This window comes from Emydura macquarii, unplaced genomic scaffold (assembly GCF_026122565.2).
Source record: "Emydura macquarii macquarii isolate MOO-44397 ecotype Brisbane River unplaced genomic scaffold, CSIRO-AGI_Emac_v2 contig_2457, whole genome shotgun sequence".
In the NCBI taxonomy this organism is placed as follows: domain Eukaryota; kingdom Metazoa; phylum Chordata; order Testudines; family Chelidae; genus Emydura; species Emydura macquarii.
In genome coordinates, this window is record NW_027132594.1 from 1,775,145 (window position 1) to 1,798,689 (window position 23,545).

Genomic DNA, 23,545 nt, shown 5'->3' on the forward strand with positions numbered 1-23,545 from the left:
GCATATCCTGACCATGTTTGTTCTCTTCTGTCTTGCTGCTCTTTTTATGTTCAGATGCTGCCATATACAGCCACAAGATACCAATTTTGCTTTCCTGTTTGGGTCCCTGTTCTCTATCTCTCATGCTAGTTCTGGCAGGGTCACAGAGCCGCACTGTAGTTTTGCCCTTTTAAAAAATAAATAAAAACAAGACTATAAGCCAATCAAACTCAGCCTGGAGACAGCCCAGCTAATGCCATTAAGGGCTTTGAAGCTCATAGGAGGCATTTTCAGAAAGCAACTTGTTCTCTGAGCCATCCTCAAACTGATTTTGTGCACTTTCCACTGTCATTCTGCCATGAAATACATTTCCTAACTTCCACCCTGTTTCCTGAACCCTGGCTGATCTGGCATGTCACACCTTAAGTCACAACTTCATGCCAATAGACCCTGCAGCACTTTTTAAATTGACATGAGTACTGCCTGCCTGTCTGAAATGGTTTGAGACTAGCCATCCATGGTGTAGATTGCAGGGATTCACTCTTATTCCAAGTGTAACCAGAAGTTTGTGAGACAACAACATACATCAAATAAGTTTACTGAATGTGCATTACTTATCTTGATTAGCTGAATAATTAGGACGTGCCCATGTGTTATGATTTTTCATTTAGACCTTTGTGGCTTTTATTTTTTGTTAAAGAAATCTCACAAAAGCAGGTTGAGCTCCAGGTGCATTCAGTATATGTATTATTTTTGGATGTTTGTAACTGGGTTTTTTCCCTCCCCTTAACAGTTTTGCCAGGAATCAGACCTGTAGAACGTGTTTCCTCCCGCCCCTCTCAGTATAAAAACAGTTGTTTTGTGTAAAACTGAAAATATTGGAGTCCTAATGAAGATATGAAAGTGGGAGTGGCCCTTCCTGACAGAGGTGGGTAGATAGTCTTGGAGCCTTAATATTCCAACTGTTTGCAAAGAGAGGGGGAGGGGCTTAGGACATACCTCTCTCAGTGGCGTCTCCTATTGGCTAGTTTAGGCATCTCCCTGCATAGCATGCTGGCTTTTGGGGATTCTTAGGTGCTTGTCTCTCCCCAGTAGTCGTATAAGGAGAGTGGGCACCTAAAGTTGGATTTGTGGATCCCATTGTTGTTCGTGATTTTCTAGGTGCCTAAAAGCTAGGCACCGTGAAGCTGAGCGCTGTAATGCTTAAGTTCATTTGTGGATCTAGGCCAGAGAGACTAAGTGACTTTTCCAAGGTCACACAGGAAGTCTGTGGTGGAAGAGGGAAATGAACTGAGGTTTTCCAAGTCCCAGGCTAACGCTTTAGGCACTATAATTTGTTCATAAATAAACCTGAGTTAGTTATTCATATGGGAAGCATGCTGAAGGTAGCATTTAAGAAAAATGTCCCGATAATATGTATTATTTTTAATCTAAAAAGGGTAAAAGAATGGATGTTATGCATGTCCATTGGCTGCTATACTAAACAATATTTAAAATGTAAGAATATGTATTTTCATAATACCCAAGGGCTTAGTCTTCCTCAAGAACTCATTAACAACTGTTTATGAAACACTCTATTTTAAAATAAAGCCACTTTTTTTTCCAAGTTGTAACTAAAAGTCTGGAAATTTTTTAAATATACTTGTTACCTTTCCATAGCTCCAGAATGCTATAACAGATTTACATCATATATAGCAAACATAAAACACCTCCAAAATTGGCTGCTAACTTACATGCCACACCACAGTTCAGTCCAAAGTTTGAAACTGGTAAGATGTTCACACCTTGTCTTAACCTCCCCCAGTTAGAGATTCATAATGGAAACACTGAAAATATTAGCTAGTGCAGGGGTCAAAAGTTTTGCTTTCTGATGAATTGTGTAAGAGTGGGACTTGGACAGATTTCTTTGTGCTAGAAGTCTTTGTACTAAGTCACTGATGTATTTCTTGCCCGGGTAGTGAATGGATCAAAAATTGGGGCGTCACCTAATTTATTAATATTTAAAATAGTTTTGTTGTCTGTTCAATGAAACCTCTCAAAATAACATTTTTAAGTTGTCTATTTTTACTACTTTGGGCTCTTGGATGTGGAAACAGGAGATGTTTCTGACCTTAATACTAGGATGGGACTCAAAGGCTTCTCAGCCTTTATTGAATGGGAGAACCACAGTGTAGGTACAAAACTTTAGAGTCATTACACTAGTGTAAACTCAGAGTAAATCCATTTTTGTCAGTGAAATTACTCCAGATTTACACCTGCATTTTGTAACTGGAAACAGAATGTGGTTTTAATGTCATAACACATACAAATCCTAATCACAGTAATATTGAAGAAATAATTTAATTAAGAGAGGTAACAGCCATGCTTTAATAAACACAATACTAGTTTCTACTCTAGCTGTTCAAGATAACAACAAAAATCATATGAGAATTAAAGTGGGGAAGAATGGTGATTGGAATGCTGTGAATTTCAAGGGATGGTATTTTTGCGGGCTGGTATTTTTGTAGTGCAGGGATACAGGCAAAACTTATATGGCCTTAGTCCCAGCCTTAAAATGGTATTATTTCTAGCTCAGCTCACTCATGGAATATAGAAAAATAGGAATTAGAAATGGAAAAGACCTACAGTGTTTGGATCCTCATTTGCCTGCCAGCACAGCATTGTAGCTCACAGCCTGTTTTCTAAGTCCCAAGCGCTGTGGTTTTCACCACTTCCCCTAGGAGACTATTTCATAGTTTAATAGATCTCACTGTAAGGAAGTTTCCCCCTATATTCATTAGCCAATAAAAAGTGTCACTGATTGTTCCTTCCAGCAGTCCTTTTCTAGCATAGGCAGAATGTAGCATAGTAAACCTCAGACCTGAGACAAATATAGTTTTGAATCCCTAAGTAGAGCATTGCTTCCTATTGCTATTGAACATTCAAGTGTTAGATCTTATGGCAATTCTAACAGGAAAGCCATAACTTTAAGAAGGGGGGAAATAAAATGGGGGGGATGGAAAGAGGGAGAGAGAGAGAGAGAGTGTGGCCTTATAAAAGATGTGTTCAAACCAAACCCTCAGATCCAAATACACTGAAAACCTTAGTGACATTCAGGCCTACCTCCAGGCCTTGCATCATGTGAACCTATATCTAGTTTTGTGTACCCCATCCCCAGTACCTTGTCCACAAAGTTGGGTTCAACAACATTCTGTTTTTCATTTTCATCAGCGCCTTCAATGGTGACAAAGAAAATGTTGATTCCAGATTCTCTCGCCAGTCTGGAGGCCTCCTCCACCTTATCAGTGGGCCATCCATCCACCAGCACTATGACCACGTTGGGGGCTCCGCCTCGGTTCCCATTGGTGTCCAGAAAGAAGTTTTTGGTAACAAATGAAAGTGCCTTCCCTGCAAGAGAAGAGGCTGGTGTATCCTGTTTGCAGTGATCTGTCCCTTTTAGACATGGTAACATTGAACTCTTTAAGGCAATGTGACTCAGTGACCTTTAGCTAGAGGTCAAATGCCAGCCTTAGAGCACTGGTAAAGGGTGCATTAGCAGAGACAGGATGGAGGCAGCTTGACACAAGCAGAAAGAGGAGCCACCTGCCACGGGGCAAGTGTAGCCCTACCCTGGTTCTAATGCAGGTGCGAACATCACCTTTCTCTGCTCCTCCTCATTAGCGCGGCTGAGCGAAGATATAAGAGGCTCAGATGTGCCAGGGGGGCTGCTGCTGAGGGTGAAGGAGAAGAGAAGAGGGACACCCCCACAAATTTTTTACTTAAGGTGGGCTCAAAATCTCAGACCAATGCACAGATGTTATCTTTGAAAGGTCTTTGCTGGCCCCTTTCCCCAAGTCAGTCCAATGGAGGGGGCAGAGAAGTTATAATACCCTTCCTAGTATGATGGCACTATATGCATCACAGAGCAGAGGCATGCTCCTGAGAATGAGGTCATCAGCTACCAAGGCTGGTTTCATGATGCTGCAAGAAGATTATTTGCCCACTAGAACTAGGATCCCAGGTCCTGTGGTCTTCCTTGTGCTAAGGAGCTGCACATCTGCCCACATAGGCCACCTACCAACATTGGAAAGTCCTCCTTTCTGTGGAATTTTCTCAATGGCACTTTTCACATCTCTGGAGCTTGTATGAGTTTTGAGGCTAAATTCTGTAGAAGGGTCATCACTAATATGTAAATAATAAGAAGAAAAAAGTAGCCATCAGTTTTTGTTTTGCATACAGCATGTTTCCGTTTATAATAGCTTTAGTACGTTCCGTGGGGAAGGAAGAGGAAGACTTATCATGTAAGGCAGTTCACTACGTAATAACAGGGTAGATCTTTAAAAGGAAGGCTCTGGTGTTACCTATATAAACATCTAGGTATACCTGTAAAAACACAAATAGTATCATTACAAATGATAAAGTAACAGGTATCAGTGAAGACATACCAATGGAATCGTAAACATTTCTTTGGCAATGAACATCTCTGAATTCATTTAGTACAGCAGTGCTTTTCAACCTATGATCCGCAGACCCCTGCGTGGCTGCAGACTCTGTAAGGTTTCCAAAGGGGTCTGCACCTCCATTCAAAAATTTTTTGGGAGTCCGAAAATGAAAAAAAGGTTGAAAGTCACTGTGGTAGAGGCTACTATCTTCTCTGTGGTAATGGTGTAACAGAGAGAGTCTTATTTATATGAATTACAGGGCTTCTCTCAGTTGAAAGCTGTTTTTAGATAAGTTACAACATGTACTTAAAAAAAAAAAAAGTTGGTGTGTAATTTTCTTTTAAATTATCCTGAACTTTTAGAGACAGTTGGGGTTCAGAAAAGGCAGCAGTCTCTGCCTCAGTCAGCCCCATTTCTGCACTTCTCTGAAACTCTGCTCACTTAGGCTTTGTCTTCCCTAAAAAAAAGGAGATTTTTTTTCTTTCCATGTATTATCTAACAAGTGCAGGCACATGTCAAGACTATGCCTGCCTTTCCACAGTAGGATTTAACCACGTGGTACCTAATGTGGTTAAAGAAAAAGCCTACCTATTTTTCCCTAGTGTGCACCCTTACTAGCAGATTCACCTTATAACTAGAGCCCTGCGTGGATAAAAAATTTGGAGCCGCATCCAATCCACATCTGCAGTAATTAAATGATATGCAACACATGATCTGTGCTCCACCTTTTAGATGGATCTGGATCCGCATCTGCACCAGCACCCTCTTGAGCAGCAGTTCTCAATTGGGTGCCTGTGGCCCCTTGGGGGGCTGCAAGATGGTTTCAGGAGGTCCACAGCCCCATGGGGCAGAAGTCCCAAGCTCTGGTGCCTCCTGTGGGGCTAAAATCGAGACCCAGTGCTCTCCCCTGCAGGCTCCAGGCTTCAGCCCCATGGAGGGTGCCAGGCTTGTGCTTCAGCCCCTACGTTCAATCTTTGAAGATAACCAAGTGGATTTTTCCCATAGATATTTTTATTCGGTCTCATAATATCCCAAATATGTTCTTTCCCAAGTTTCCTAAGTTGAATTTTAGATTGTTTCTCTCATTTAAACAGAACTGGTGTAAAAAAATAAATAAAATGTGGTCACTCCAAAAAGAATTGGGAACAGTGTAGTAGTAACACTATACTGACTGAGCTAGATTGAGACATTACGGGGAGACACTCTTACCCATATTGAATGATGCCCATCAGAGGACCAGCTACGCCAACATCAAGAGTTTGAGCCACATCACTGAGGAATTGTTTTTGGATCTGAAAACGGCGTTTACCGATGCTCCAGCTCCCATCAATCAAGAAGGATAAATCGACTTTGCAATCTGAGACAGGAAATAACAGATCTGTGTAGGGTATTTTTGTTCTTAGATTTGATTTTCCTCTTCCGAGAAATCAAGGTATCAGAGTTATATCTGACAACTTATCCCACTATGTGACTGCAGCAGAAAATTTTCCTTCACTATTCATTGATTTGTAAACCATCATTATATCATGTAGTCTGACCTTTTCTATAACACAGGCCAGAGAATTTCATTCAGTTATGACTGTATTAGACCCCAGAACTTTAACAGTCATGGTATGCAACCTTGGTCAGACACAACATTAATCCTACTCACCAGATAGAAGGAAATCCATTCAATCCGTAAGACCCTGAGTCTGAAATTCCAGCTCTACTAAAGTACATGGCAAAACTCCCATTTATTTTAATAGGACTAGGATTTCCCCGAGAATATTTAGGCTCCACAGGTGAAGTACAGAGCGGCTGAGAAGATGCAATCTACATCCCCGCCCAATTGAGGGCCACTAAGTGGGGGCTGTGTATTAATGTCCCTGGCCGCTATTCCATGGGCTGGAATAGCCACTGCAGGCCGCCTGTGCCCATTGCATTTTGTTGGGGCCACTGAATCTGAATGACTGGAGGTCTCATGCCTTCCCAGCCTGCTGCAGTGTGAACAGGTAACACTATTGAACAAATCATGTGGTTTTGCCTGTGTAGCTACTTTTGGGGGGGCTTTCTTCAAGTTGCCATTGAAAGCAAATCCTAGTAATGCTGCTGGCTGTAGCACTAGAGGCTTTGATATGGGAAGTGTTCAATGACAACTTTGGCTGGTGTATAATTAATTCCAAGAATGATCATCTCATTTGGTGTTTTCAGATCTGGTGTAGATGCTTTTAAAACTTAATTGTAGACTCTTCAATGGATATAGGCAAGCCCACATACTTTACTGTACAGGCTCAATCTAGAAAAGCCAAGCTTTTGCCAAAACAAACTCTCCCCTCTAATTAGATACAAGTGCCTGATCCATAAAAAATCTGCAAATGGTCATGTCAATAATTAACAGCCTGATCTTGTGTCTATTCCAGTCAATGACAAAACAGTCATTGACTTGAACAGGACCAAAACTTGGTTTAACTAGAGTGCTAATTAATGTTTTTTTATCTCCATGTAATCCCCATCATTTCTCTTTGATGTTACTTCCTGCCAATCAGACTGACCAAATCTGGTGTATTTTAATGATCAAATAACCAAAAGGCTACAAAGCACTGATTGTTCGTACCTGATTATGTAAAGGACTTTCTGTCTAATTACTTTGTTTTTCTCATAGGGAAAACTTTTCTAATTTCAAAAATGCTGAATTACGGAAGCATAACAGGGAAACTGTGTTAATTCATAGGGAAGCATGGAGCATGACTGGAGGTTCCAACAATGCTGCCTTAATAGAGGACCAAATTATTGTGTTCTTGCTCCTTAAAGTGAAATTCTACCTTGTCACACGACTCTATAAAATGGCACTCTCATCGATCAGTGTCCTGATTATGCAAAAACTTATGCACATGCTTAGTTTTGCATGCAAACTGTGAGACGTCCCATTGTCTTTTGTGAGACTATTCACAGCATGAAAAATTAAGTACGGATACTTCTTTGCAAGACTGGGTGCCCAAATCTTCTCCCAAACACTTCCAAATTTGTGGAAAAGGCTAGATTTGAATTTGACTTATCTCTACTATGGCGCTGAGTACAAGAAAGAAACCAGAGTGGGCTGGAATTGTCTGACAACATTAGGGTCCATGGCATAAGAATTTTGATTTTGTTACCTGCTATTTCATTTTACTTCGTAATTGTAATTAAACCATGGCACTATTCATCTCTGTTCAGTCCCTTATTCCCCTCAGCCAAGGGCAACACACTGAGCCTAAATAATTCTGTAGGGAGGCCTCGTAATTACTGCGACAGGACAAAATATATCTAACATTCAAAGACATGGTATTAAAAATTAATTAAATATTAAAATAAATACCAGGGATTATGGTGCCATTCAATTTAATATTTAATTTATTTAAAAATCCATTTTCATTGCAGTTCATCCTGACGCGCCAATGTCAGTTTGCTGCAGAATTTGGTACTGACCATGTATAGAACGGAATTGCCACAACTGTCAGTAATCTGAGGGGCAAGCTGGGGGATCCGGTAGCTCAGAGAAGGGCTTCCATCAATTGTGGAAAGGAGAATCTCTTCTCCCTACTCAGGGTTTGCTTCCTTTCTCTCTCCTCACTTTTAGACCTGATCCAAAGCCCATGGGAAAATCTCTCATTGACTTCAACAGGCTCTGAGCCAGGGTCTGTGTGAGAAACAGGTCCACCCATCCCTTTTGAATAGGGGGTGTGGGTTTCTAGATGCTCTTTGTCTTCTACCTCCCAGCAGTACCTAATACTTCTCTCTCCTTTCCCTGCTGTGGCTACTGGCTCATTTTCTGAGTGATTCCCTAGCCCCCTCCATTAGATCTGCTGCCAAACCAGATGAGCCCCAATTCCAGGAGCCACGCCTGCTCAATCAGTTATCCCCACTGAAGAGAGTGCTTCTGTTATCAGTGCCCAGCTCCCATCCCAGCACAGCAAATACAGGGCATTAGTTAGCAAGCTTCCCCCGGGCAGGATCCAAATCCTGTGTCCGATGGCATACAGCAAAGCCAGGGCCCTTGGATTGTAGAATTCACATGACCCTCCATATAATGTTGAACAGCCAACATCTCACTTAAGGTCTGTCTACACTGCAGCTGGGAACATGCTTCCCAGCTCAGGTAGACAGACACAGGCTAGCTCTCCTGGGGTTGGTGAGCTAAAAATAGCAGAGTAGCCAGAGGTAGCACAGGCCCTGGCTCAGGCTAGCTGCCCAAGTATATAGCCTTGAACTTTGTGAGTGTTTGTACTCAGTTGGTTAGTCCAAGCTGCTACCTGTGCTACTCCCAGCCATGCTGTGACTTTAGTGTGCTAGCTCGAGCAAAGCGAGCCTGTGTCTGTCTACCCACAAAGGGACACATGCTCTGTCGCTGTGTCCTTTGCTTGAGTAAGTTCAGAGTCTGTTGCTATTTTTTTCCTTGTGCAGGAAAAATGATTGTTTAATCAGATGAGAAACATGGAAAATGGCTAAACAGAAAGGATGTTCAGTATTCTGGAGTAAAGGAATATATGTTCCCCAAAATGTTTTTTTCCTTATAGCTAATGTTTCGTTAATTTCTTTGACTACATTCTCAAAAGTACATTCCCATCACATCAAGAGATTATTATGACTTAATTATATAATTCATTCTGATTTACGTACTTGGGTTTCCCTGGGAAACTGGCTCCAAAGGTTTCGGATTCAATTCTTCCTTTGAACTGAAGCCTGGAGAAATTAAAAAAGGTTTAATCACTAAATGCACAAGAAACTGTTTGGAGTCTGACCTCCCTTATAGGAAGAAGGTAATGAGTGAACAGATGCACTTCATTCCACATCTCAGTAAGGAGACTGGTTTGAAAGATATTTGTGCTACCTCTGGTTATTTTGGTCAGGTGAGATGTAAAACAATGCATCCCTGGGACACAGGGACGTGTTTTGCTTCCACAGCTGTTACTGATTAGAAGAGGAAAGAATTGGGATCAGGTTATTGTAACTACTTCACATTGGCCTTACACTATATCTTAATTCTTTTGTTTAATGGAGATATCCATCTCCTCATCCTGAACTTGTCTAATCAGAGGAGAACTATCAAACCAGGGTGCCGGCCATATCCCATACACTGACGGGGAGAAGACTAGAAAGTCAGCAATGTGGCCATTTCTATTTTGTTTTTACACACACACAATCTGAGGCTAATTCTGCTCCTACTGTCTGCCAAACATATATGGCAAAAGGACTGGAGAAAGGGTTATTGTTTTATATCCTATCCTGGTACCTCTAGATGTTTCAGAATAGTGGCTTATTTAAATGTTTACTATCCAGCAGCCAAATAAAACCCAATCTGGTGGTGCAAACTTTTCCAGGGCTGTTTTCTGAGCACCGTTCTATTTTTGTGGTGTTTGCTAGTGGTATTGAATTTTGATTTTCTGGTAGTAACAACCTCAGTGAAATGAATTAGACGGTCAGGCGATCTGTTCATGAGAAAAACATTTCTGGAATCTCTCTGAGAAGGTGGTACTTAGTACAGCTCTCATTTGTTCCAAAGATTAATTAAAAAAATTAATTCAAATCTGTATATTTCACTTTCTTCACTTTGCTCAAAACCACAGCAACCAAAGGAAGGGTTCCTATACTGACTGGATGTTAGAGGGGAAGGGAAATAATATGAGAAATTGAGACTTGATTCTCCACTGCTTTGTACCTTCATTTCCCCTATTTTAAATGAATGTAAAGTGGGAACACAATGCTACCATCCTGACTTACTAGCAGCTTACACGTACTTTGCACTGGTGTAGATGACTACACAAGGTTTCAAGTCAGTGGAGAATCAGGCTGTTAATGTCCTCTTTTCCTATATGGAAATAGGAGCAAGGACCATGAGCATCCCACCACATTATATCCAGGTAAATGAAGCAAATCATTAAGGACGTCTTCTGGTGTTTTCTATGAGAGTAGGTTGTTCTTTTGGGGGAAGAGAGAAAACAAAGTAAGACCTGATCTAAACCCTATTGAAGTCAATGGAGAGATTTCCATTGACTTCAATGGGTTTGGATCAGGGCCAAAATGTGGTATCTGAAAAGCAGCACTCTGAATGTCTGTTTATCCCTTCATAATAAAAAATAAAGCAGATGCATCCTGGAGCTGCGCTATTGGTTCACAGAGTGTTGTAGGAGCAGCATAAGGACGCGTGAAAGAGTTTAACATAACTTCAGTTCATGATTTTACTGTCTGGTCAGTTTCTCCTCAGTTAAAGCAACTCAACTCCGATATTTCTTCTCACATGAACAGAACAAGATCAGGGAAGATCAGCTAGCACAATATAGCAAATAAAGGAAAAAGCCTAGATCGGAACTAATTCTGTTTTGTTTATCAGAGACTGTGAACTGGTTATTATACTTGTCTATCACTGAAACAAGTAATAGGAGAACATTCCCCCTCCCCCAAAAAATCTTCATCAACAGGCAAATGGAGGAAATACTGCAGACTTCAAAAGGAAACCAGCAAGAGGGTAACATTAAAAGTGTGAATTAACTACAGACAAAAATTTAGAAATTATAAAGTACCTCAGGGTTCCTTTTTCCCATAAAGCTACCTGCCACCCACAAAATAACTTCTCAGTGTGAATGTTTGTAAAGTGAATGGATAACCAAGACTAGCAAAGGAAGCTACCTCTGAAGGGAACTGGAAGAGCTTCTAAAATGAACCCTGCAGATACCAATGATCATATCATCAGGGAAGACAGACCCAAGCCAAGAGGAAGAGGAGGACCCCACAGCACTCTGTAGCTTCAGACCAATTCCCGTTAAAATCATTTCCCATAGTATTCAGATAATTAATCTTCACAGAGTACTAGCTCTTAACACACACTATGTACTTGCAGCCACAGACACATGGACATCCCTGCGGGGCAGGGACCATCTTTTCATTCTGTTGTGTGCACAGCGCCTAGCACAATGGGATCCTGACCACTGGCTAAGGCTGCTCCATGCTATCATGTTACAAATAGGTTTGGATGTTAATAGTAGTTAGTCTGAGCTGGGGACATACAGCTCAGTTTTCAATCCAACTCCCACCAAAGAAAGCAGCTTCCAATGCTTGAACTAAAATGACCAGACTCTTGCTGGCTCTATGTACGAGCAAGATGGGGCAAAAAGGCACAAAACTCATTCCTTCTTCCCTTATGACCCCATTGAGGGGTCAGCCCCAGCATGGGGGAAGCAGAGCCACTTCTCCATGACAGAGCTGGCAGTTGTATTAGCCTCCCCAAATGGGGCTGGAGTGAGGGCATGGCTCTGCATAGCAGAGCGGGAGAGGCACACATGATGTGTACGCTGCATTCATTTAAAGGGTGGCACAGCTGCTCCTACAGTATACATTTCTTGGGAGCCGTAGAAGAGGTTCTGACTGTGTGTGTTAGATTCCTCCCTAGATCATCTCCTATGGCAACAGGGCCTTTCTACACCATTAGAGCAAAAAGTACCAGCACAGGGAGAGAAGGTAGGAAGCTTGCACCTCCCCTGCTCTGGGGCTGCCAGGAGCTGGTTGGACTCCCAGCACAGGTTAGGACAGCCTTCAGATGCTGTCTTTACCTGCACTGTTGTTGCAATGGTCCCTACTACAGGCACCCAGGCTACCTTACAACCTTTTGGCCCCCCACTCCTGCCACTCCTACAGCTGCAGCTCTACCTCCCCACCTTTCGACAGGACCATTTCTCAGACAAAATCCTTCCTGAAATGGGTACATACATCATCCACTCCTAAAGGTACATGTTGTAGCCTATCCTTGTGCCAGAAAGGCCTCACCAAAGTAATCTTGATCTAAGAGAGCCAGCCCTTTGCCTTCTGAAATGAGGAGGGCCATGTCCAGAGCTTAGTTCTTGTGCTGTACTGTGACTGGCACCCTCTATCCAGGGGCTGTTGTTAATATTGTCTCTGACCAGCCCTCTCGCTCCAGACTTCTATGTCTAATTTTCGAATCCATGAACTAGAGAACAGCAAAGTGAGAGGAAAATGCTTTTGTTGCACCAGAGAGACACTTTACACACAGTAGACCAAGATAATGAATATATTCCTGTTATTAAGTTAGTACAAAACCCGTAGTGCCCTGCTTCCTGCCTTAGCTCTCTCAGGGCAACCACAGAGACAGCAAGAGTACCACCAGACCAGAGAGAGAGAAATATGGGCAGGTCTCAGAAAGGTCAGGTTCTAAAAGAAACAGATATCAAAGCAATATACCCCAGTAGAGACCATACTAGTCGGAATAGGAATTCACTCTTGCTGCTTGGTCCTCTTCCAGAGAGCCCGGGCTGCTGCTTTTCTGAGCTGATTTGGCATGCTTGTATGCGCTTGTATTGTTTTTAAATAGGCAATAACAATGCAGTGTTACAGAAGAGCAAAACTGAGCCCTGTGTTATGCTGCCAGTTTTACGATGTTTTTCTCACCTATGCTGCTCAGAAACCTCTATATTAAAAGAACAGTGAGAGTCCTGTGGCATCTTAAAGACTAACAAATATATTTGGGCATAAGCTTTCATGGGCAGAACCCCACTTCGTCGGATGGGTTTCTGCCCACAAAAGTTTATGCCCAAATAAATTTGTTAGTCTTTAAGTTGCCACAGGACTCGCGCTGTTTTGCTAAAAACAGACTAACACGGCTACCCCTCTGGAACTCATACATTAAAAGAGACATTTTCCATATAAAGCTACAACTGACAAAAAAAATGCTCTTCCACCTGCTTCTTTTGTTTCTTCCTGGTGAACAGTACTAAATATGTATTCCCTAACCTTTAGCTCTCTAGTCTCATGATATGCTATGGATGCTGTAGCCCTAACCATCTTTGCACAAGCATTTTAAAATAAAATTGGCCAAAACCATTCACAAACTCAGGCTGTTGTTTCTGTTTCATTGTTGCCCCTAAGCCCAGTGGTAGCAAGGCCTTGCAGGTCCCCCTTTCAGTGACAGTCTGGATATAGTATGTGTAACTTGTTTAATCGACACTAGTCATGGTACAGAGATGGTCAAACAGCAGTAGGCAATTCCTTCTTTCAGGAGTCTTGGCCCAACACTAATGCCTCATTTCTAGGGAACAAATCAGCCTCAAGAACTGACTCCAATCAGAGACCAAGGCAAAGTGAAAAATTTTCTGCTACTGACATAAGCTTGCTGTACCCAGAACCTTGCATAACCAAAATACTAACAACACAGTATGTCTCCCAAGACTGAACATTTGCTCTCTCACTAACAAAAAAGAACTTGAAAGATCACATTTAACAGGACAATCACTAATGGATCTCAGTCCAAAATATCTATTATGGGAGGATGGGAAGGACCTCTATACTTACAGAAGAGGGAGGCCAAAACTTACCACTGGTCTATGGGGAAATATGGAACAAAAAATCTGATGGGAATGGAAAAGCTGCTTCCAAAGAGAAACACCCACTCTTCTCCAGAAAGGGTTGCCAATTTTGTTTGGACGTATTCCTGGAGGTTTCATCACAATCTTAATTCAAGTTTAATCTTGAATTCTTGGAGACTCCAGGACAATCCTGGAGGATTGACAACCCTTCCTGCAGGAAGCACCAAAGGGTGAAAGAGCAGTGAGTCTTAACCTATTTACCATTGGGGGCTGCATATGCAGCCCACTCTGTGTTATGTGGGCCACATCCATTACTACTTGTATGGCCCTGAGGCTGTCACATGGGCCGCAGCTGACTGGGCCTCAAGCAGCCGGCAGGTTGAGAACCAGATCGTCTATGGCTTACAGCATCTTCACCAGAAGCGCTACTGTGGTGCAGCCGCACCACTGTAGCTACTGTACTGTAGACATAGCCATGGTAATCAATTTCCAAGTAACATGGAACGTGTGAAAAGTGCCATGTTCACATGTGGAGTGGTCTACAAATAATAAAAACACAATAGAATTCATTTATTCAACCAGAACAGGTGAGAGAAGAAAGCAGCAGCAGCATTCCAGAGGGAGGAAATCAAAGGGGATTATGAAATCATAATGAAATCTGGACTTAGACTGGTGAGTGACTGAAAATAACAGCAGTTTGTATATTTCTTTATGGGTCTCTGTTTGACAGCTCTGTATGGGGTAGACGAGGGGACTGGGCAAGGAGATGAGGGCTGTGAGCCATTGATGGCAATGATGCCAAGGTAGAGACAAAAGCCTATGATTCAGCAAATAGGCAGAAAGCAGCAAACAGTTGAGCTACAAAGGATTTCCTAAAATGAAGGGACTGCACTGTTCAACTCAAGTTCTGAGAGACCAAGAAGAAAGCAACCAAATACCAACAAAAAGGGAATCTGGAACAGAAAAGACAAAAATTGCAGCAGAGAATTCAGCAGAGGAGGTGATTAATTACCTTGGGAGCAGCTGTAACCACTCCACTGAAGGGGGCATGAGTGTTTCCATTCTCACCCCCTGTTTTCAGGTGTTTAAATGTTCAACTTTTGGGCTTAGATTTTTCAGTTTTAGTATCTCCCTGCAGAAGAATACTTTTTGAAATGTGAGGGAAAATGGCTCTATCATTCTATTTTATATGGCAAATGGTTAAAATACTTATCATACTGTAAAAAAAATTGCAACCTTGTTTTGAACAGCTCTTGTGCAGCAGGTGGGCATAGAAAGTTGAAATTAAAAGGAAGTAGTCCTCACAAGGTAAAGTGTCATTGAAGACTATTGATAACTGGTTATCCTTTGAGCACCTTATGAGCCTGTGTAGATACTACACTGACCTCTTGCTTTGCATTGATCTCATGAAGGGCCCGATTCCCCACTGCTGTGCACCTTTTGGAGTCAGGGAAATCTGTGCACAGTGAAAATAAAAAGTCGTCCTTCTGAACTGGCAGCATACCAGCTTTGCACTTGCCTCGGTGTAAATGAGTAACACAAGCTGCAAAGAGGTGAAGACTCGGGCCTGATCCTGCAAAAACACAAGTAGCACAAAATATATAGTGGCAGGACCCAGAGCCTCAATTTGTAAATTGCACTTGCAAGTCACGAAACAACAACATTCAGGTTCTTAACCTTCCCCTTGCCCACCTGTGTGTATGCATTCCACTGCAGTCTTCAATTACATGGCCATATAATACATCTCAAATAATATCACCCTTTTTCTGCAATCTTGGCCACGTGCATAATGTTTACTAACTGTGTATCATTGCAGGTGAAAAGCACCCAGTACACCATATTTGCACAACAGATTGAGTATAATGCTATTGAATAATTATGAACATTCACCATCCTATGTAGGCCACCAAACTTTGCAGTTAAGTCAGATTCATAGTTAGGTGCCTCACCCTGTAACCTGCACCTAAGGAAGGTTCTGTGCTCCGTGCGCGTGTTTGGCTGAGATAGCTTTGTAGTTACTGACAATCCAAACCTAGTTATGTGAATTTAGCTTTTATGAAAGGTTGGGGGTCAGCTGACTGATTTATTTTCCATGTAACAATAATGCCACCTACCAATACTTGCTAATTGGGAAGATGGTCAGTTCCTATGGGGCTCCTGGTTCTGCCAGCCCCAATTTAATTTTGTTATTGCCATGGGAATTTCAGCTTGCTCCATGCTAATTAGATTTTCCTTCATGGGATCGTCACAGCTGTCCATGCTCATTAAGCTTCCATTCACTTATGTAAAACAGCAGAACACTAGAAACCATTCCTTTGAAGTGACACACTGAATTCATCAGACTTTATCACCAGTCTACACACATATTTGGGATACAGAGAAAGTGCAAATAAGACCGCCTCAGTGTTTCGCCAAATTTAGTGTCCCCTCTCATTTTTTGTCTCCAAAATGAATCCTTACTACTAGCCACAGTGCTGCAGTTCATTTTAAACAGACACACACAACTTGCCCACACTGTGCAGTAAAATGTCCTCTTTCCAACTCAGCCTGCCATCTCTGTGGCAGGGAAACCCGTTCATGTACACGATGGTGTGTAATCAGAGACATGGACTCACCGCTCCTGACTCAGGTTCGGAGTTTTCAACCTAATGTGCACATGTTATGCCATTCATTGTTTGCTACTCTCTTCAGTTTGCTACTCTCTTCAGATTTCATCAGTTCTGTTTCTGGGATGAGGCTTGCTTGAGACTAATACAAGTACCACAGGGCAGTTTTAACCAACCAGAGATAAACAGGAAGCCTCAGTTGCCATTTTATATAATAATTCCTGTCAGTTGAAGTTGTAATCATTAGTGCAGTGGGCCTTGTTAGAAGTGTTAGTTCTCCCCAGAAGCGTAGAATGCAGATTATTCCCAGCATAGCTGCTGGTGGATCTGTTCTGTGTTTTATTGCACTAAATATTTACCTGTGTCAAAGAGGCTCAATCCGGGTTTCCACAAATCAGTTTCCACAGCTTTCACATATAAAAGAGAAGAGGAACAATTACTTGGAATTAGGTGAAGTTACGAAATACTTTGCACAATTTAGAAAAGTCAATTTGTAGAACGAGTCATGATAAGTAGACTCTAGTGAGATATTTTGGATCGTTAAGCCTGGAAACCTTTATGACCACATTTCAAGCCCTATTCAGTAACCTCTTACCTTCTGCCTCAATTTAAGCTCTTTAGAGCAGTTTTATTCTTTTCATATTCACTTACATTAACATTGGGACAAGGCTGGCCTTTGCATTTTTTTTGGCAAGGTCAGCAAAAATGTTCCACCAAACAAGCCTCCCAGCTGCCTCCCGTAGTGTGTTTGGACTCCTGTCCTACCTCAACACCTCCAAATACAAAGAGATTAGCTGATTTTTGCCCACACCCCATTAGGCAGAAAGGTGATGAACACCACCCCCTCTGTTTTTATAAATAAATATGACTGCCTCTGTTTTCAGGGCTTGCCCCACTTATCACTTTAATAGAAAATAATTTTTTTCATGATCTTTGGCGCTTGGAAGAGCTACCAGTCAGGTGAGATGATGCAAATGGCAGGAGGCTAGCACCTCAGAGACAGTCCCCATGTCCATCATCATAAAATGTTTATCCCTGGCCCTCCACGAAGAATCTCTGAGAGCATTCATTTTTTCATTTACAAGTGATAAATGACAAAATTTGAGTTGGCTGATTGCAAATAGGGGACAATCCTTAAATCTCAGAGAGAACAGCAGGTTGACAATAATGTCTTATTCCATGGGATGATCAGAAGATGGATGATGAGGAAAGCTCTAGATGAAATTCACACATCTCTGAGAGACAGAAAATAATATTCTTGAAAACAGCCAGGATTTATTACGTGATGACTGCCCAGTATGCGCCAAACAATCTGTGGTGTAGAGGACTTTGTTGAAGTTGCAAGCTATTACTTTAAGAGTGGTGGTGGTGTGTGTGTGTCCTTGTCCTAACTGCAGGCTAGGGTTGTTCTATAGGAAAGTGTGCGATGACGAGTCTGGAAAGAACCAGCCTAGAATAAGGTGAGAGGTGAGTTGTGCCTCTTTGCGTTTGGTTACTGTGCCATATTCAGGAGTCTAAGAATAAAAGTAGTGTTACGTTGTAACCTTCCAGGAAGAGTATTTGACATTTTCATTTAAATTCCCTGTGTGTATTCCATGAATGTAACACAGCCTACCCATAAAAGATCAAGTGGGTGTGAACTCTGTTTGTTGACTTTTGGAAAGCAGCAAGACTAGGGTTTTTTAGTATTGAGTACTTTATCAACAGTTTTGTGGTGGTGGTGCTGGGTAATGGCTTTTTTTTTTTAAACTCAAGTTAAATTCTTGAGTGTGAGAAGAATTACAAGAAGAGTTTGATCATTTTATCAGTTGCTTGGGGAAGATGAAATTCCTGAAGAAGTGTAGGAAGAAGCTTGGCAGGAAAATGGGTTTATCTGGAGGGACATCATCTAAGTCAGTTTAAACAGGTGTGACTAGGCTAATGACAGAAAACTCTTCAAGAATCAGGCCAAGACTACGGAACTGATCTTGGTTGTTTCACAAGAAGTGTGTGCTCTGTGATCAAGAAAAACAAAACTTCATTCCAAGGAGAGCATGGAGTGGGCCAGTAGCTTCCCTTCAATCATGTGCTGAAGTTGGCATTTCCACAGGCATCTCATCTGCACTAGCAGCACATGCCAGCAGACACGGCAGGCTGGTGCCTAAGCTTTCTCTACTCCTTCCCTGCACCACAGGTGAGCACTGTATATTGGGAGGGATGAGAGAGGATCATGGGAGAACAAAAAGGAGTGAGGGGATAAACAAAAGGCTGAGAACATCTGTGATGGAGAAAACAAATAAGTATGACAGAGGGGGCTATATCCGGGTGAAGGCTAGGGAAGAGGAAAAGGAGGAGAGGAAGACTGAAGCCAAGGGAAGGAGCATCAGACATTTGCTCTCTTTGATATACAATTTGAATAGCCACAAAGGAAATTGCCAGCATCATGGTAGTCATTAATTCACACAACTTTACACTAGAGCACCTCAGTTACTGATCTAGTACTTGGTTGCACATTCACAAATGTGACTGCATGATGTAACAGTTATTCCGGAGATATAAACTGCTAGCTGTCCCATAGGATCACCTTGAAAATCGCGTGAAATGTTACTTATGAACTTATCCTGAATGGCAAATGTTTGGAATGAAAGGAAATGAGGGGACTTTAGGCAACTTCTAACAGTAGAGCTTACCAAGATGGACTGGAGACCCGGCAGGTTTCCGGACGGTAGCGACAGGCTCTTGGCGATGAATACCTGTGTGATTTGACACAAGGATCAACTTTAATTGGTTAGTAGAGAGGAATGTGTTCAATCGACCCGAAAGTAATACTCATCGCTTTCTTTCAATGACAAATGGAAAAGGAAGACAGAAACCGTGAGCAAAACTGAGACAAAGGGCCAAATGAAGTTGTCGTGAAAGTGGATGCTGCTCAGTGCGATTGTATCCACTTACACCTGGCCTGAACCTAGGGTGTAGAAGGACTCCTGCAAAGTGCAAAGGTCACTTGACTGCTGGGCAACTCTCAGGACCAGGCCCTTGATCCGAGGAGTGAAAGGCATCTCAGACATGGGTATGTAATCTAAAACCCAGACTGTTTAACAATAGCAAATGTATCACTGTTAAATGGTTTAAGGTTACATTTAGAGAACAATTATGAGATTAGTTATTTTCATTTCTCTGTTCTTTATCCAACCAAGTAGCCCTCATTAATTAAGTATATACTTATTTAGTAATCAGTGCAATGTTAGTTAGCATTGCATATTGCTGGAAAAGAGCTTAGAAGATGAAATAATATTCTGTTATTTAACTCTCAGTAACTGTGAATGGTATAATTTGCTACAGAGAGAAATTTGAAAATGTACTTAAAGCTTTTACCTGTATTGGCTCGCGGAATATTTCTGTTACTTGTGTAGGTTGAAGTGCCTCTGAATGCTTTGAAAACATTTTATTGGTCAGTGCACAGAACTTAAATATTATTACTTTCATTATTTTAATTATAAAATCTACTAAGTCTTTATTAGTTTAACATACCTTGATTCTGGCCTCTTCCTTGTGCAGCCTGAACCTGCCCTAAGTAAGCATTAAAATGGAAAACGTCATTTAGACTATATTTAGTTCAAGACTGTTCTTATCTGGGATTTTCACTGAGTTTCATTTTGCCACCGTCAGAGTTAGTGACTTGTATATGGAGCTTCTTTACATCATAATAATGTGCTTATTCCTCATACAATTGCGTTGTTTCATTTGGGGGCAAAGTAAAAAAATATATAGTTTTTGGTTTTTTTAGTTTTACTTAGAAGGTTAGTTAACATTTGCTACTTTACATTTGAAATGTCACTTATATAGTACCATAGAGCTGCAGTAACAACTTCATAGTTATGATTGTGATTTACTTTCCATTATAACCCTCATTTAAACTCCTTTCCCCTATTTTTATTATTCTTATTCTTATTAAGTATTTGTACTGCAGCAGCACCTAGGAACCCCCGCCATGGACCAGGACCTCATTTTGCTAGGCGCAGTACAAATACAGAACAGAGATGGTCCCTGCCCCAATGCAGTTACAATCTAAATATAGGACAAGAGACAACAGATGGATATAGGCAGATGAGGAAGCCCAAAGAAACAATGAGACAGTAAATAACTAACGGGGCAGAAACTATTTCTGTCTGAAATTTCTTATTCATAGTCTCTACAGAAGGGGCATTTTTAGAAGACTAATAATATAAAGTATTTTTGCAAAGCGGGACTTTAACAGCAAGTTTTGAAGATTTCCCAATGAAACCACAGTTTTTTAGTCATGGCTCAAAAATACATTAATACATCCCCCGCCGAGTCTTTAAATGTATTTTATTCATTAGTTTCCTTAGTAAGGGCCTGATCCAAAGCCTCCTGAAGTCAATGGGACTTTTTCATTTGACTTCAGTGGACTTTGGATGAGGCCTGATGAGCTAATGGATCTCAGGCTCTTATTGAGAACATTAGGTGGAAAAGCTTTGAGTTATTTGCTCAGAAAAATCTGAACCTCTGATTGCTCCAAACGATCTCGATGTTGCAAAACCTTGTGAAAGCAACCCCAGGTTGGAAAAAATTATTAGAATCCTCACTGGCATAACTTGCTGAGCTTGTAAGTTCTGTACTGAATAAAGCTCCCTTTGCAGGCATTGCTAGAAGCTCTCCACACAGATCTGGCTCCAGGGGCCAAAAAATCCTGTTTAAGGAACTGACAGACATAAGTGGTGAAACAGGCAGAGCCCATAAACTCCAAATTCACGTAGCCCTGGCTCAAGGAGCTTAGAAAACTCCCAGACACACCTAGCAAACCTGGCTGAGTTTTTATGTTCTTGGAGTGAAATGTCTCTTTATGCAGCAGAGTCCGTACAGAACTTTTGCAAGAGACTCTTTCCCCCTGGAAGGGCCTGCAGAGATTTCCGCGTATGCCAGAGTCTGAAGAGGACTAAGGATGAACCTGAGAGCTCTCTCTGGGGTGGTGCTGCTCCAGCTGAGTCCATAACGTTTATTTAGCACTATTCACAAGGCCATTAAGAACACAAAAGAGACAGTTGTCAAACAGAAAAAAGATCAGTATCAAAAGAATCTAATCCGCTAACCTGGCATCCCCTCCCCCCCATGCTAGAATCAAACACAATCTGGCCCCGTGTTTATAATCCTTTTGACTACACTGGGTTTTGAGGCAGCTAGCTCCTGCTGTGCCTCCTGAACACCTGTTACCAATGCCTCAAAATGATGCTTAGTTCTGTTTGCCTTCTGTTTAGCCAGGATAAACAGGAAAATCACAGCTCCAGTGCCTACAAAGGTTATCCTTTTAAATATAAGACAAGCCAGGGAGTCTGCGCCATGGTGGTGGGTGAAAAAGTGAGTGTTTATTGAATCAGAGCACGGAACAAGAAGGGGGCTGAGGTATGTGTGTGTGTGAGAGAGAGAGAGGTCTGTGACAAACTGGTGGCAGCAGGTCAGACAGAGTGAATCTCCAGAAGAAAGCGATCAAAAGTTAACAAGGTGGAGAATCTGTTCAGATGAGTGCTATGACTGCAAACTGCAGAGAGAGCAGTAAAGCCCAGTTAGTGGAGCTTTGGGAAAAGTCTGGAATTAATGTTAAATGTATAACTACAGGCCAGCTTTGGGAGGTTTTGATTAAATATGACCAGGCAGAATGCATAGTTAATACACTGCAATCTAGGCCTAGAATCTGGAAAATGCATTCCGTGTCAGGGAGCTCGTCCCAGGGAAAATCTGATCCCAGTCTGTGGTGGGGATAAGTCTTATGGTGCGCATAAGCCAGAGGTCTTGGCTGACGAGGAAGATATGCCAAGTTGCCAACGGCACAGGGGTGGAGATAGATGGGCCAACCCAGGCAGCACAGCTGAGCAGCAGAGAAAGCTGTGACCCAGAGTGGCAAAAACTGCAAGACCATACACAACAATGGCAGCCGGACTAAGAGAGAGAGAGACGGTCACTGGAGAGCAGTGTACCGAGGGTGTGGCTGAGTGGCTCCATGAACTGCAGCAGCTGGGCCAGCAGGCAGTCCCTGGAGGGGTAAATGGTTAGGGTTATCTTGGGAAAGAGCAAAGGCCCAAAAATAAACTCCAGATATTTTCCCCAGTGCCTGGATCCTGCCTGCCCAGGAGTCGCAGGTAGGAGGCAGCCCTGGCTGAGCAGGGGCTGGTGCTGGTTGAGGGCCTGGCACCTCCCCCCTGCTCTCAGTAACCGGACTTTCCAGTTGAAAACCGGGCACCTGGTAACCCTAGGTTACACTCCGTGTCCTGGTCATGGGGCAGCCTGTGTGTGCGGGTGGCGGGGAGGGGCGGTTACATGTTGTGCCCTGGCCATGGGGGCAGCTCTCATGCCTAAATCATTTGAAAGATTGGGCCTGGAAGGGAGCAGGCCCATCTCTACTATTTTTTGCCGGCTTCCATGTCATCTACTGAGACAATTGATCATTAGATTTAAGATTTAGAGGCTTTTATATTGGGGTTTATTTGTTCAATTCATTTTTTTCTGACAAGGAAAATAAGGTTAAACAAAAAAGGAAGAATATAAGGAAGGAAGCACAAATACAAGGACTGTTAGGGATAGCAAGGAATATTTTTCTCTGTGAGACTCTAAGCCATAAATCACCTTTGGTTTTAGTCCTGTAAACTTTTCCTAATACCAGTCATTGGAAGTGGCAAAGCATTTTTTCTTATAGATGCAGCCATCACAGTAAACATTTGACCTACACTGCGGTCCAAGGGAATTTACTCTGGAGGTGCCTTTTGAAAGCAAGTTACTGGTGTACCATGATGGTCAGATCTGAGTTCCCATTAGACAGGGCAAACAGGAGAGTGTTTGATTCCTACTCCAGTTTCTACAGAGTCCCATTGTTTTTAAATTTTGGACTAGCCAAATTGTGGTGCAAACCTGGGCATCCTCAGAAGCTCCATCCTGCATCAAAGAAATGAGCACTGAATGTACGTAGGGTTGAGGCATCTGAGAGGGAATTTGTGAGGATCAGACAAAAATGGTGACTTTTTAAAAAATTCTTGGCAATTGTTGGATTTTTTCTTTTAAATGAGGTATTTAGAATCCAGAAGACATTCTCACCAGATGCTAACAATAATGCAGTAGGTCCAATTTGGGGTATAAATACTGTGCTTGGCAATGTCCTAAAAATCATATTGATGTGTTTGGTCCCAATGGTGTTAACTGAGAGCAGCGTATCTCCCATGGT

General features: G+C 42.1%; 1 protein-coding gene across 1 annotated transcript in view; it reads right to left on the reverse strand.

The window, feature by feature from the left end:
- Positions 1 to 23,545, reverse strand: part of VIT (vitrin) — a 72,493-nt gene that overhangs the window by 2,861 nt on the left and 46,087 nt on the right. Inside the window, exons 10-17 of the mRNA XM_067562675.1 lie at positions 19,846 to 19,884; positions 19,690 to 19,746; positions 19,005 to 19,067; positions 16,695 to 16,742; positions 9,036 to 9,098; positions 5,610 to 5,757; positions 4,037 to 4,140; positions 3,140 to 3,366 (exon numbers count right to left, since the gene is read on the reverse strand). Coding sequence (XP_067418776.1) covers positions 3,140 to 3,366; positions 4,037 to 4,140; positions 5,610 to 5,757; positions 9,036 to 9,098; positions 16,695 to 16,742; positions 19,005 to 19,067; positions 19,690 to 19,746; positions 19,846 to 19,884 — 749 coding nt within the window. The remainder of the gene's footprint in view (positions 1 to 3,139; positions 3,367 to 4,036; positions 4,141 to 5,609; positions 5,758 to 9,035; positions 9,099 to 16,694; positions 16,743 to 19,004; positions 19,068 to 19,689; positions 19,747 to 19,845; positions 19,885 to 23,545) is intronic.